Source organism: Talpa occidentalis, unplaced genomic scaffold (genome assembly GCF_014898055.3).
Source record: "Talpa occidentalis isolate TD23 unplaced genomic scaffold, MPIMG_talOcc4v2.1 talOcc4.12, whole genome shotgun sequence".
NCBI classification, from domain to species: Eukaryota; Metazoa; Chordata; class Mammalia; order Eulipotyphla; family Talpidae; genus Talpa; species Talpa occidentalis.
Window position 1 is genome coordinate 17,894,820 of NW_023601212.1, and position 13,428 is coordinate 17,908,247.

The 13,428-nt window shown below is 49.2% G+C and overlaps 1 protein-coding gene and 1 long non-coding RNA gene across 3 annotated transcripts in view; one reads left to right on the top strand and one right to left on the bottom strand.

Moving 5' to 3' along the window:
- Positions 1 to 11,649, bottom strand: part of TMPRSS13 (transmembrane serine protease 13) — a 28,063-nt gene extending 16,414 nt beyond the window's left edge. For both annotated transcript variants that reach the window (XM_037505359.2, XM_054693133.1), the window contains exons 1-2: positions 11,522 to 11,649; positions 4 to 238 (exon numbers count right to left, since the gene is read on the bottom strand). In XM_037505359.2, coding sequence (XP_037361256.1) covers positions 4 to 238; positions 11,522 to 11,542 — 256 coding nt within the window. In that variant the 5' untranslated portion in view covers positions 11,543 to 11,649. The remainder of the gene's footprint in view (positions 1 to 3; positions 239 to 11,521) is intronic.
- On the top strand, positions 8,181 to 12,322 carry LOC129145467 (uncharacterized). The gene is made up of 3 exons (XR_008551048.1): positions 8,181 to 8,297; positions 9,054 to 9,310; positions 12,302 to 12,322. It is a non-coding gene; the product is annotated as an uncharacterized LOC129145467 (long non-coding RNA).
- Positions 12,323 to 13,428: the final 1,106 nt, after the last annotated feature.

Genomic DNA, 13,428 nt, shown 5'->3' on the forward strand with positions numbered 1-13,428 from the left:
TACCTGGGCTCTCCCCAGCAGCCCTGGTGGCTGGCGCTGACCTAGCAGGAGCTGTCCGGACTGGCACGGCTCCCACCGGTACTGCTCTTACAAGGTACACTCGTGTTGGCGAGGCTGTTACGGAGGCTGATCTGGTGGATGATGACCTGCCTGATGATGACCTGAAAGGCGATGCCCGGGCCGGCGACGCCTGTCCTGGGGATGCCTGGGCTGGAGACGTCCTTGCTGGGGAAGCATTCTGGAGGCAGAGTGAAGGGTATCCTTAGGTTGTTCCCCTGACACCCCACCCAGCTGTCAGGCCTGCTGAGCTAGGAGATAAACGGGGCAATTGGCTGGGCAGGGGCGGAGGCCCTGGCCAGGGAAGCATCTGAGAAGAAAAGAGCGCAAAAATGAAATGAAAGCTTAGAGTTGTCCCCAGCTCCCCACAGTCCCCCATCACAGGGACCTGCAGAGGTGGGCAGGGGACAATGGATCATCTTCCCTGGGGGTTTTGGCTACATGTGTCTAGGGATCCCCAAAGAAGAGGATCTGGACCCTCACTCTGGAGGTGGCTTAACACATGCTCCCCAGTGAGGGAAGTAACCTTTTCTGCCTCTTCACTTCCCTGGACTTTCCTACAGCCTGCCCTTTTTCCCAATGCACATGTGTTAGACTATAAGACATCAATCTTACTATAAGCTGCCATCAAAAAGTGTGAAAAGCACTACTTCATAAAAGCCCTGACCTGCCTTGTACCTCACCACTCTCTCAGCAACACCACAATTCACACATATGCGTGCTGCATGCATATACATGTACCCATGCAGGTGCACACACACATCCATCCCTCACGGAAACCGGAGAGGCAAGATGCAGGAGACAGGTATCTGCTGGGGTTCAACTCCACCACTCTTGGACAAGATGCTTAACCTTACTCAGCTGCAGGTGGAGTAGCTTATTTAGCTTTACTACTTCAATGTATAGTTAGAGAGAACTTACTAAGTGCTTTATATATATTTACTCATTAATCTTCAGAACAACCCTCTGCAGTAGGAACTCTTATTATCCCCATTTTGCACAGGGGGAAAGAAGCAGAGAGATAAGTAATTGTTCAAGCTCTCATAGCTAGAGAGAAGCAGGACAGGGATGGAAGTCCAAGACATGGACTCTGGAGGCCGTGCTCAGCACCATGGATCCCTGCTGCCTCCCTGAGGATAAGGCAGCAGGGGGTCATAGCAGGCAAACAGTGAATTTTAGTCCCATTCCTGGGAAAGGGAGCTGATGGGAAGTCAGAGCTGATCAGAACAGCTTGAGCAAATTTTGCTGTCTGCAAAGCCCTGGTCTGCAAAGCCCTGGTCCCTTTTCCCAGTTTAGGCTCTCCTCTCCTCCCTCCGGCACCTTCCAAAGATCTCTCTGCCCTCCGTACTCCAGCTCTGCTTCTTAAGCCCCTTCTAGAAGTCCTCAGAGCAGGGCGAGGGCCATAGGAACTGACCTGGCCCAGAGGCCACCTCTAACCCTCATTATAATTTCAGCTGAGAACCACTGGTTGCTTGGGAGGGGCTGGCCTCAGGGGAGCAGCAGGAATGGTGGGGGAGGCGTGCCTGCATTGCACTGAGGCAGAGCCAGCAGGGCTGTGCTGAGGAGACAGAGGCTCCAGACCTCTGGCATCTGTTTCCATTCCTTACCTAACTCTGTGCTTAAAAGCATTTGACATTATTACCAGCAGCCCAGCGATTACAAAGTCCCCCTCACTAGAACATCCAGCCCAAGTGAACACCATCATCCCTACCTACTGTGCTTTTTTTTTTTTTTCCAATTCCTGCTTCTAAGAGTTGGAGATAATTGGCTTGATCACTTTCTCATTTTTCTGGGGGCTTTGGGATGAATTCAAGTTGGAATCTTGAGCTTCTGACCCACTTGGCTTGCCAGGGGCAAGGAACAGGAGAAACTATCCCTGAGAGGGACTGAGGCAATTGCTGGATATGGGCAAATACACACAAGTCCCGATGCTCCAACTGCATGTGTGTAGGGAATTGAAGGCAGCTGCTGTCCCAGATGACCAGAGCAGACTTTCCTCCCTATTGTCCAGAACCAGATTTCAGATAGTGAAGACTAGGTAGGCCCTGGAAGCTTCAAGGGGAACAGGACTGGGGCTGGGAGCAAAGAGAGGTGGTAAGCAGCCATGATGAAATACAGAATGCATAATGAACAGCAACGCTTTGGAGTTAGGTGACCAGGGTACCAATTTTAGGTCTAGCAAGGTCACCTTAAATAAGCCACTTTATTTTTTCTCTTATTGCTTCTTGGCCTTTTGGTTAAGATCAAGTGTAGTATTTTTTTCTCTTTCTTAATCTGTAGAATATGATTAACAATTCTGAAAATTCAACAGATAAAACAGGAAAACCCAGGCACATACCTGGCACACACAGCAGCTTCACAGGAAGTGATTATTTCTCTGCCCTTTTGCGCTGGCACATACAGCACCAGCCGTGCAGAGATTTAAGTCATAGGGCGTGACCAATAGGCTGAAAGGTGGTGTGAGCTCATTTTAGGAAGAAAAGAGGGTGCTGGATAAAAGTCAGACTAATACCCCTTCCTGAGAGCCCTCGTAAAGCTCTGTGCTCCCACCAGCGGTAACCTGCCTGAGCCTTGGCAACTGCCCAGCACCCTGGCATTGTAGCACCCTGACCAGGCTGCCAGGCCTCCCTCCACCGTTATGTTTACTCTATAATTCTTCCCCAATCCAGGGGGAATTGTCATAATCTAATACAATAAAATGGTAACAGCACACATATGTATGGTACTAGAGTTCACAATAAAAATTCCTCATCTATGGCCTTGTGAAGTCCTCCCTAAGAGGTTGGTATTTTTAGAAACCCATTTTACAGATAAGGAAACTAAGGACCAGAGCTCAGATTGCCCAGAATTAAATAGTCAGGATTCTCCCCAAGTCTGAGTGCTTTCGATCCCCTGCCTTCTGTTGTCAGCAGCAAGAGCCTCAAGTTCAATCTTCTCCCTGAATTTTCTGCACAGGGCTCTTGCAGCCCTGAGAGTGCCACAGGGAGTCTTGGGGTGGGACTGAGCGTTCCCATAAGGGTCTTGTAGAACTTTCCAGTGGGAACCACAGTTGGGCCCTGTGGACTTTCAGGAACCCTAGGGATGGGAGCCCCAGCAACACAGTTGTCACAGAGCTGGTGACTCTGGACAAGCGATTTAACCTCTGACATCTTGGTTTCCTTCTCTGCGAGGTGAGTCAGTCCCCAGGTCATAGCATTGTAGTGATAGATGAGACATGTCAAGTGAGGACTTGGCCACCATTAGCTTTGAAGGTGGGTGCTTGTTTATCTGTTTAAGATCTGGGCTTGAAATAGAAGCATCTGTGTTGAAATATGACTGCATCTATTCCTAACTGGGTCACCTTGGGCAAGTAAGGTAACACTTGAGTGTCTGTCTTCATGTAAGATGGGACTCATCTTGCCTCCTTACCCCAGATAAACACACAATAAACACAAGAGCCTGCTCTATCAATGTGAATCACCACAGTAGAGGTAACAGCCCATTGGGCACCTTACTTGATACAATTTCAACCTCAAAACAGCTCTTTGCAGTTGGTACTATTGGCCCATTTTAATAGATTTTGAAATTAAGGCCTGAAGGGGTTAGGAACATGCCCAGACGCACACTCAAGTAAGAGGAAGGACTTGGATTCTTACCAGACCTGCTACAAGCAAGTTGCCTGGACCAACAGTACTCAGATGTTTGCAGTAACATCCTTCATTTCTTCAGGGTTAATAATTTGCAAAGTGCTTTCATGTGATTTGCGTGATTTTTACAAAGTTCCTAGTTAGCCAGCTAGACAGGAATTATCATTCCCACTTTATACATGATGAAAGAGGGGTTCAGAGGGACTAAACTGCATGCCAACAACCCCTAAACTGACTGGTGGTCTTGTAGGGACTCTAGCACAATCTTCTGATTCCCAGTCAACAGTTCAGGCTGTTTCCACCTGAGCAGGACCCATGACCTGGATGTGTTACCCCATGATGATGGGAAGGAATAGAGGGACCAGGACTGAAGGAGAGGGGGCTGATATGTGTGCAGGCAGCAGAGGTCCACAGGAAGATCTGGAGGAGAGGGATGTTTTGTGAGGCCGGAGCACTGGGCAGGAGTCAGAGAGGGGACTGGCAAAGCACAGGATGGTGGAGAGCCAGGGATGGCCAGAAAGGCAGAGAGATCTCCTGTCCCTCACTCCATTATAGGCAAGTCCAGAATTGCCCACACATAGCAGAGGATGTCGGGAAACAGGGAGGAGAGACTCCGAGGAAGTGAGCTCCAGGATTCAGTCAGGAGACTGCATGGGTCCCTCTTCTCCAGGCCTGGAGGGAGGTTGTACTCTATACGTGGCTGGTATGGCTGTGTCCTAGGCTCAGCACCGGGGAGCCAGGAAGAGTGGGAAGTTTCCAGCTGGACTTTTAAAACTGTTGACTCTGAGCCTCAGGAGCCACTACAAAGTCTTCCCAGGGTTGGGAAGTGTGGGGTGTGGGGATAGAAGGGAAGCTGGGGATGGGAGGTAGAAAGGGCAATATCCCTCAAAAAGGAGACCCTGCAGGCCATGGTCTTAGTAGAGCTAGTGCTCTGGTATCAGATGGACCAGGACAAGAAGAGAGTTGTGGGACCCCAAGTGCCATGTGAAGAGGTACAAACCCCAGCAGGGACAGCAGGATGAGGGGCAGTCCTAAACCAAAGGAAAGCGGCCTTCAGAGAAAGACCACCTTCTCTATGCCCATGGCCCTGAACATCAACCCAAACCCACCCAAAACTGGAGGCTAGAAGGAGTACTCATTTTCAGGAACTACCAGAAGAGGTGATTCCACAGCCACCCTTCTGCCCACTTCACAGACGGCCGCCCCACCCTGGGGGGAGATTAGACATTCTTCCTGATGGCTAATCTACTGCAGCAGCAGTAACTCGTTTCCTTTCCTTGGTTCTTGGAGAGCAGTGGCTGAGATGCCAGCCTCCCTCTTAGAGGCCTGACCTCACCCTCAGAGCAGGTGCCTTGAGCAAGTGGGGAAGGAAGGGGGAGGAGACCACTTGCCCAAGATCTTGAGATACATGGGGCAGAGTCTGGGCCAGAACCAGCCCAACTGCTAGCAGTTGGCAGTGAACAGAAGATCCAGGAATGGAACTCAGATGACCAACTCCTGGGCCAGGGCTCCAGGATCTCCTTAACAGATCAGAGGTTCCCCAGACTTCCCAGTAGGGAAGAGTCAGTGGGTAGATAACTGTAGGGCTCCCTAATATTGCCAGTCACTCTTTCCCTGCCCTGTCTCTCCTCTCTACCCACCCCTGAGTGATCTCTGGGGCTACTGCCTGGAGTAATGGAGTTGGGAACCCTCATCCTGTCACCAGCCAGGTTGATACCCCAAGTTTTCACCACTCCCCTCTATCTGTGCCTCTGCAATTCCTGGGGGCCCCCATTCAAAACTTGTCTGGCCCACAGAATGTTCTGGGGCATGAGACAGTGTGACTGGAAAGCAGGTGGGCCTGGAGTCCACAGGAAAGCAGTGAGGGACAGAGCAGGAGAGAACTGATAAGAGGAGTCCTTTGCTTTTTTCAAGCACTTTCCTGCACAGGCGCTGATGAGGATTATTATTCCCATTTTGCAGATAAGGGAATAGAGGCCCAAAGCATTTGTGTGCTTTGTCCAAAGTCAGTCATCTTAGAGCAGAGTAGGGAAAAACCCAAAGCCCCTTGTACCTAGTCCAGTGCTCTCTGTCCTACAGCTACCAGGGTAGATTCCCTATCCTAAGGTGAAGGGGGCATTTTTATGGTTTCCTGAGACTGTTGACTCTGTCCCTTGGGCTTTTACCTGGTGCAGGATGGGAGTAAGTTAACAAGCCCCTACATATGTCCTGCCTTTGGCCTCTCTGAGTCTCCTGCAAGTCCAGTCATGGAGGACAGGAGCCCTCTGTGCTGGCTGATGTCACAGCCGCCGCAGGAATTGCTTCATCTCAGTGGTTATGTGGCTGCTGCTATGGACTGAACCCAGGGCTTTACATAGAGACTGTTCTCCAACCACAGGTGGCCACCTGAACTCTGGGTCAGAGCATGTGGATCACTCAGGGCCACAGCAGACAGGAAGAAGTACCCAGTTAAAAGGTGTGCTAGATTTAAAGACTGCCCTCCTGCAGCAGCAGCTACAACCTGAACTCATAATGTAAGACCAGGTTGATCAGCCCCTGCACATCCAGCACAAGCTGACTGGGCCTCCACCCTCAACCCTGGACCCTCTCATCATAAAGCCACCATCCCAGGCAGCCTGGGCACAGTACAGGTTGTCAGAGCTAGGAAGATCCTGAAAGCCCTCTAGTCCTCCTTTACCTTACTGATGAGGTAACCAAGGCTCAGAAAGGCAACGTGAATTATCTAAGATCACACAGCCAGTTGGAGACTGTGCCAGAATCCTGATCTTCTGGCTCCTGCCCATGCTTGGGTGGCTATACATCTCCATTCTTCCTCCACCTGCCCCTTATCAGGCTCCAATGAGAAAGGGCCCTTCACCAGACTTAGGTCCCTCCAACAGTTTCTTTCCCAGTGACCCCGACATCGGGAACATTCAAAGGGTGGGCACCCAGCACACCAGGCTAGGTAGAAAGCACTAGGGAGCACCATGACAGCTCAGGCAATCCCTCTGACAGAACCTGAAAAGCCTCCTTCCCCACTGAGAGCTTGGGGTGTGTGGGAGGGGGGGTGAGGGTCTGGGCCATAGCAGGGGGTAATGAAGCACTTCCAGTCTGGGCTGGACTGATCTGGCCTCTGTGGACCTGGTCTGGACTGGGCTGCATTGGATCACGGCTTCTTTCTCATCCTCACTGCTCAGCCTATCTTCATTGTTCCTCTTGGTGTGCAGGGTTCCCTCCCATCCTCCCTCCCTGAACTGAGAAACCCCATAAACACAGGATCCCCTGAGAACACAGGCAGATTCCCCAAGCACCTTCTCCACTCAGTCGCCAGCAGTCTCCCACCATCCCCCCCACCACACGCACTGTTATCTCAGGGACCCCCATGAAGCTGGAATCAAACCCACTCAGGACTAAGAGGCCAGTGTCCCAAGGCATGGGAGGCACAGGGAGCCATGCTCCTAGCCAACTAGTGTAATGCTAGGGCAGTCATAGCCTTCCCTGGGTCTCTGCTGCTTTTTCTATAAAATGAAAAGGTTGGATAATCAACTGTTTTCAAATAGGGTTCCAAAGAGCACTGGAGGTTCTAAGAAGATACCTCCAAGATCAGTTTAATAGCAAAGGGCCATAAGTCCTCTATCCCACTTCAATCAGAGAAGATTCCCTTTTCAGTGTTCTAAGATGTTATACAATGGAATCCACTTAAGATTCTATTTGAGGGCCTCCCCTGCTGTGAAGATGTCCGCAGCCTCTGCAGCGCCAGTTCGATCCTGGCCAGCTGGCGAGGGTCCCACATGGCGCTGCAGACCTCTCCTGTCTCGCCCACTGCTCCCCTCAGCAGTGTATTTCGTCAGTCTGCCTGTTCTGTTCCCCAATCTCTCTCTGGTGAATCCTCTCACCCTCCCACAGATATGGCCTTTACCCTGGTTCTTGCATAAATAAAATCTTAAAAAAAAAAAAAAAAAAAGATTCTATTTGAATGACAGCACCACTGCTACAAAGAACTTGAAATTACTGGTCTAGTTCCTTCTGGTTTAGGATGTTCATATACACATGAAAAAGTCTCATTAGATGAGAATCAAAAACACCTTATTCATTCATTCATTTGTTCTTTTGTTTATTCATTCATCAGTATAAAGAACATTTAAACTATTGTCAAGGAAATAACACTGAATTTCCCAGCAACCTACTGCCTCAGTTTCTCCCCATACCACTTGCCTGCCAATACTAGGGAAGTGGGCCCCAGTTTGGACTCTCCAGTCAGTCACAGGTACTGCTTCCTTTGGAAAGGAACCAGCCTCCACTATGCTGCCAAGGCCTCCTCCTGGCTTGCCCACCCTGGCTTCTCTTGTGCTTTTTCCCAGCACCTGGCTGCTTGACAAAGCACAGTCCACTCCATAGCTGCTGTACCAAGAGGAAGCTATTGTACCAAAACAAGACACTTAAGCTAAGTGGCTATTGTTACATCAATGGCCTTCCCGCCTAGCACCCCAGCCTGGAGTCCTGCCGTACACACACTCCCACACATCCGTGCTCCCATTTGCCAAGTCACAGGGACAAGGCAGGGGAGGCAGTCTGAGGTGGGCCAGGTGGGAGGCTGCTCAGCACCATGATAACAGGAGACACAAGAGGTGCCAGGTCAGGGCTGCATGCCTGCAGGGGCAAAGGGCAGCATCTGGGAATCCTGAGGGTGCCTGGGGATTGGAGGGATGGCAAATTCATCTGTGATACTGGTCTGTCACCTTAGGAACCTACCCAGTCTCCTCTGAGGAGGGTACCCCATCCTGAACCAGCCCTGGGACCTCCAGTCATTCTTAAGTTTAAAGTATCTTTCAATCAGCCCAACACCACAGCCTGCTCCACTTTAAGAAGAGCCAATATTAGAAAATCCTCTCAGCAAAGTACTATTGCTTTATCAAGTGGGTCTATTTCAGTCTTTATTTAATAAGCATTGCATCTCTTTAAGGATTAAGAACCTGACTCATTTTGAAGAAACACAAAATACATACTATTTTTCAAGAATAAAAGCACATATCCACTGAGGCAAATCTGTAATTTCAGGATTTCTATATAATTCCAGAGATTACCATGGGATCAGAGAGGGCCTTCAGGGGGCAATTTGTCCAGCTTTCTTTGTGGGGAAAATGAACGACAGAGAGAGATTTGTGCAAAAATTTTAGAGGTGTCAGGAATAGACCCTAAATGATGATGATGATGATGATGATGATGATATGGTAATGATCATGACAATAAGTATTAACATTTTGTGAATATACCTCTATCTCTATATTCATCATCTATGCCTAATACTATCCCCCCCAAAAAAGCTTTACTATGTGAAAGACACTATTCTAAGACTTCTTGAAGTAGATATATTCTTATTCCATTTTATAGATGAAGAAACCAAGGAACAGAAAGTTAAGTGATTTTTCCCAGTCATAACTGACCTGGAACTTGGACAATGCTCTGTCTACCTCATCACACAACTTCCCCTTCTGCAGCACCCCTCCAAGATGATTCTAAAGAACCAACCAGCTCTCACAGGAACTTTATCAGGTTTAAGCTCTTTGACCACCATCTTCCTCAACTTCATGGAGCAGAAGGACAAAAATCACAGTGCCTCTCTCTGCAATGAAGCCCTCAGTGAGAAGGTCAGGAAGGCATATGAACATTTTCTCCCTATCTGTACCCATTCTATTTAATCTATATTAAGCAGTCTGCTGCAGATAAGATTAAGGGTCTCAGGCAGCAATTCCTACCACCTCCTCAGGTTGACTATCTGATTCCACCTTAACCAAGGGGCTAGATTTAATATCCCTAAATAAGGAATTTTTTTTTTTTTTAAAGATTTATTTATTTATTTATTTATACAAGCACTGGGTACAGTCAGAAGCGCGGGAGGGTGAGAGAATTCACCAGAGCCAGAGCGGGGAGCAGAACAGGCAGACTGACGAAACACACCGCTGAGGGGAGCAGCGGGCGGCAGGAGAGGTCTGCGCGCCATGTGGGACCCTCCTCCAGTGGCCGAGGAGCAGCCAGGGATCGAAATGGCGCTGCAGAGGCTGCGGGCAGCTTCGCAACCCAGCGCTCAACCGCTGCACCACCGGGGAGGCCCAAATAAGGAAGTTTTAATTCCATTCCTTCATTCCAAGATAAGTCCAGAATGAACATGGCACCTACCACACTATTTGTTGCTTAATTCATGAATGAATCGGTATGCCCACTGTTCCATCAATGATGGAGCCTGCAAATTTTAGCACCCTCCAGTGACCTCCCATGTTTGTCCCTGACTCTGGAAAAATGATCTTCTTCAGCAGATATCCCCCATCACTCTTCCCCATCACATCTACCTCCACCATGAGCAGGCACCCCTTGGACCGATCAGTCTTCTCACCCTTTGTGTTTGGGCCATCTCCTTAGGGTTCCCAGCACATCACCAAGGAACACACCCATGTCTCACAAGGAACATACCGTAAAACCTGTGGTTCACCCACCCCAAGCCCCAAGCAAAACTCCGTTCTTCCCTATGCACACCTTCCTGCTTACAGAGATTCCAGTGAATCCCAGAGGCCTAGAGCCAAATGAACACAGTGTGTCAGAGATGCAAATCAAGGAGACCAGAGCAGAGAGCAGGGGTGGACTCCTGGGCAAGAGAAGTCAGGAGCAGGCTGGAAGAACAGTTGGAGAAATGATGGTAAATTTTGCAGAAACACATCTAGGATTCAGAATAGACCACATGCCAAGTGTAAGCCAGAACAGGCTGAGTTGAGGCTTCTCAATCCCATTGCTGGCCCATCCTTCCCACAGCCCCATATTATACCACATCAGTGAAAAACGAAAGCGGGGCCTCCCTGGTGGCTCAAGGGGTTAAGACGCAACCTATGAAGCTCACCACAGCCACTGCAGCACAAGTTTGATCCCCGGCCAGGGAGCTACCCACATGGCGCAGCAGACCTCTCCTGTCTCACCCGCTGCTCCCCTCAGCAGTGTATTTCAGTCGATCTGCCTGTTCTGTTTCCCACTCTGTCTCTGGTGAATCTTCTCACCCCCCACAACTCCAGCCTGTACCCCAGTTCTTGTATGTATAAATAAAAATAAATCTTTAAAAAAAGAAAAAAGAAAAACCAAAGCGGTAGAGGGAGCAGAACACAAACCCCAATGAGAAATCAGAGCACAAGAAGAATGTCCCTCAGGAAAAGAATCTGGCCCCACTGAACAAAAACCTATGAAATCGTCTTGTGCATATAATTGACTTTTCCACAGAGAACACTCTAGCTGTGCTCTACCAGCACCAAGAACAGACAAAGGAAGAAATCTGAGTTGTAGCAGAAGGAATTATGATTAGGTATAGGAAGCACTTTCCAAACATGAAGGCTATTACACCCTAAAACAAGTGACCAAAGAAAGTAGCAAAATCTTGAAATATTAAGTGCTCATAGAAAGCAATATTTTTTTTCTAGGATGGTTTATGAGTCTAGGTTGGCCAGGGTAACCTGAAACCCAGTTAGAATCTATAGTTCTGTGAGTCTCAAACTAGCAAAGGGAATGGCCTAAAGCGTAGCTGTACTGGCTAGGGTGCTTGCAGGCTACACAGCAGGAGCCCATGTTCAGCCACACAGCCCTAGAGTACTTCCTGACCAGACCCAATCTCATCAGCTTCCTTCCCAGGGGTCCCTTGAAAGAATCTATATGATAAAAGGAGGCCAAAAGATCTCAGACCCAAGTTGCTTCACATTAGGAGGACATATTCAGTTAACCCCCAAACCTGGGGCATACAGGTGGCTGTGCCCCGCCTACTTCCCAGCCAGTCCCTGTTCCTCAGCACCGAAAGGTTTTGGCCCGAGGCTCAGAGACACACTCACCCGACTATTGTCCCTTTCCATGGTCTTCCGAGAGCTGAGGCTTTCAAGCTCAGCTGGTGTCGACAGGAAGGTCCATGTTGGCCCCTGGCTTCCCCGGCATGTGGAGAAAAGGGGGCTGGAGGGCTAAGGGCCAGCCCCCAGCAAATGGGGCGGGGAAACCGGTTGGGATGTGTGAGGTAATCCCAAGTATCAACAACAAGCAGAACTAGCCAGACCTGTCCCTCGCCCCTCCTCCCAGGCCATCCCAGTTACTCAGCGAATACCAAATGCGCGGAGTGTGAAACTGCCCCCACAAAGGAAGCTGTGGGGAAACCCAGACTTCCAGACTGCCTCTTGGAGAGGGGGTCCCAAACAAAGGGGTCCAGGTCCTGTGTGGACAGTCTCAGTCCTATTTACCCAAACCCTTAAAACAGGTGCCTCTGAGCCCTCTGAGGTATGACCTGCCCCACAGGTGTCCAGGGCCAGAGACCAGAGCTCCAGCAGAAGCAGGACAGTGTGACAGTGCGAACCTTCATCTCCAAGGACCACATGCATCTAAATTCTAAATCAGGGCCGTGTGGTCTAGCAAATTTTTTTAGGAACTTTGCTTATTTTCTAGGAAAATGTGTAATAAGTTAAAATCAAATGGCCTTTATGCACGTAATGAATTGCCTCTATTGAAAACAGTAAAATGTTATAAAGCAACACATCAAAGTCAATAAAAATATAGCCTATAAATATCTGAGTGGAAACCCTTCCAAGAAATGTTGGACTGACTCATGGTCCCATTCCAATCCTCAGAGTCAAAAGAAATGGAGCTGCAGAGAAAAGGGTGCATTGCACCTCTGGCCCCGACAGTGCTGCTGCTGGGAATGGCTCCAGGCAGCTTTGAGAAGGACTTTCTTGAATGCACATTTGGCAACACGAAGATCAGAGGACTGCAGACTATGAGACTGAAGGAAGCTCAAGAGATCCTCTAGTGATTCAACCTCCTCATTTTACAATGGAGAGAGCTGCGGAATCTGCACAGGGCACATGGCCCAACAGCAGCAGCAGCGACACTAATGAGGAGCCAGGTAGGTCCTGAATGCTTCACATACAGTGATGCATTTAATCCTGACAACAATTCTATTCATCCGTCCTTCACTCCACAAATATTTATTGAGCATTTCCTATGTGCCTGGCACTGTTCTTGGTGCTGGGGACATGGTGAGCGAAATAGGCAAAGACCCTTGCTCTTAGCACTAGCATACAAGGTGGGGATGGGGTAGACAAAGATAAATTAAAAAACAAATAGATGATGGTGATGATAGATAGATAGATAGATAGATAGATAGATAGATAGATAGATAGATAGATAGATAGATAGAGGCTGACAGGTAGATAACACAGTATATTAGAAAGTGAGAAGTGGCAGAGAGAGGCATAAAGCAGGGGAGAAGATCAAGAATGCAGGGAGGCAGAGTTACAATTTGAAACAGGATGGCTGGCACAGACCTTTGAGGTAACATTTGAGTAAGACGTAAAGGAAGTCACTACTATTCTGCACGTTTACCTTTGAGAAAATGGAACCTTCTAGCTTAGAATGCAAACTGTCTGCTCCACTTTCCTGGTTCTCCCAGAGAGCTGACTTCAGCCGCAGGCCACATCCTTTCTGCTCCCCCCACCAGTGTGGCACAGGGATCCTTCCCATGTGATCACTCAGTCCAGAGGGGATGCCCAAGTCTGTCATCTGCTCTTCCTCTGCCTTCTCACTTAGGGAGGCACCCAGCCCTTACTCCAGCTCCCAGGGAACTCCCACTCTGCATCCAGCAGGTGCCAGACCTGAGGGTTCCCATACTTTCCCCCAGGCAGACCACTAGGGGACCACTAGTCTTATTCCCTGAAGGTCCCTCAGACCTCTGGGAAGAGTTCCGGCTTGCAGATCT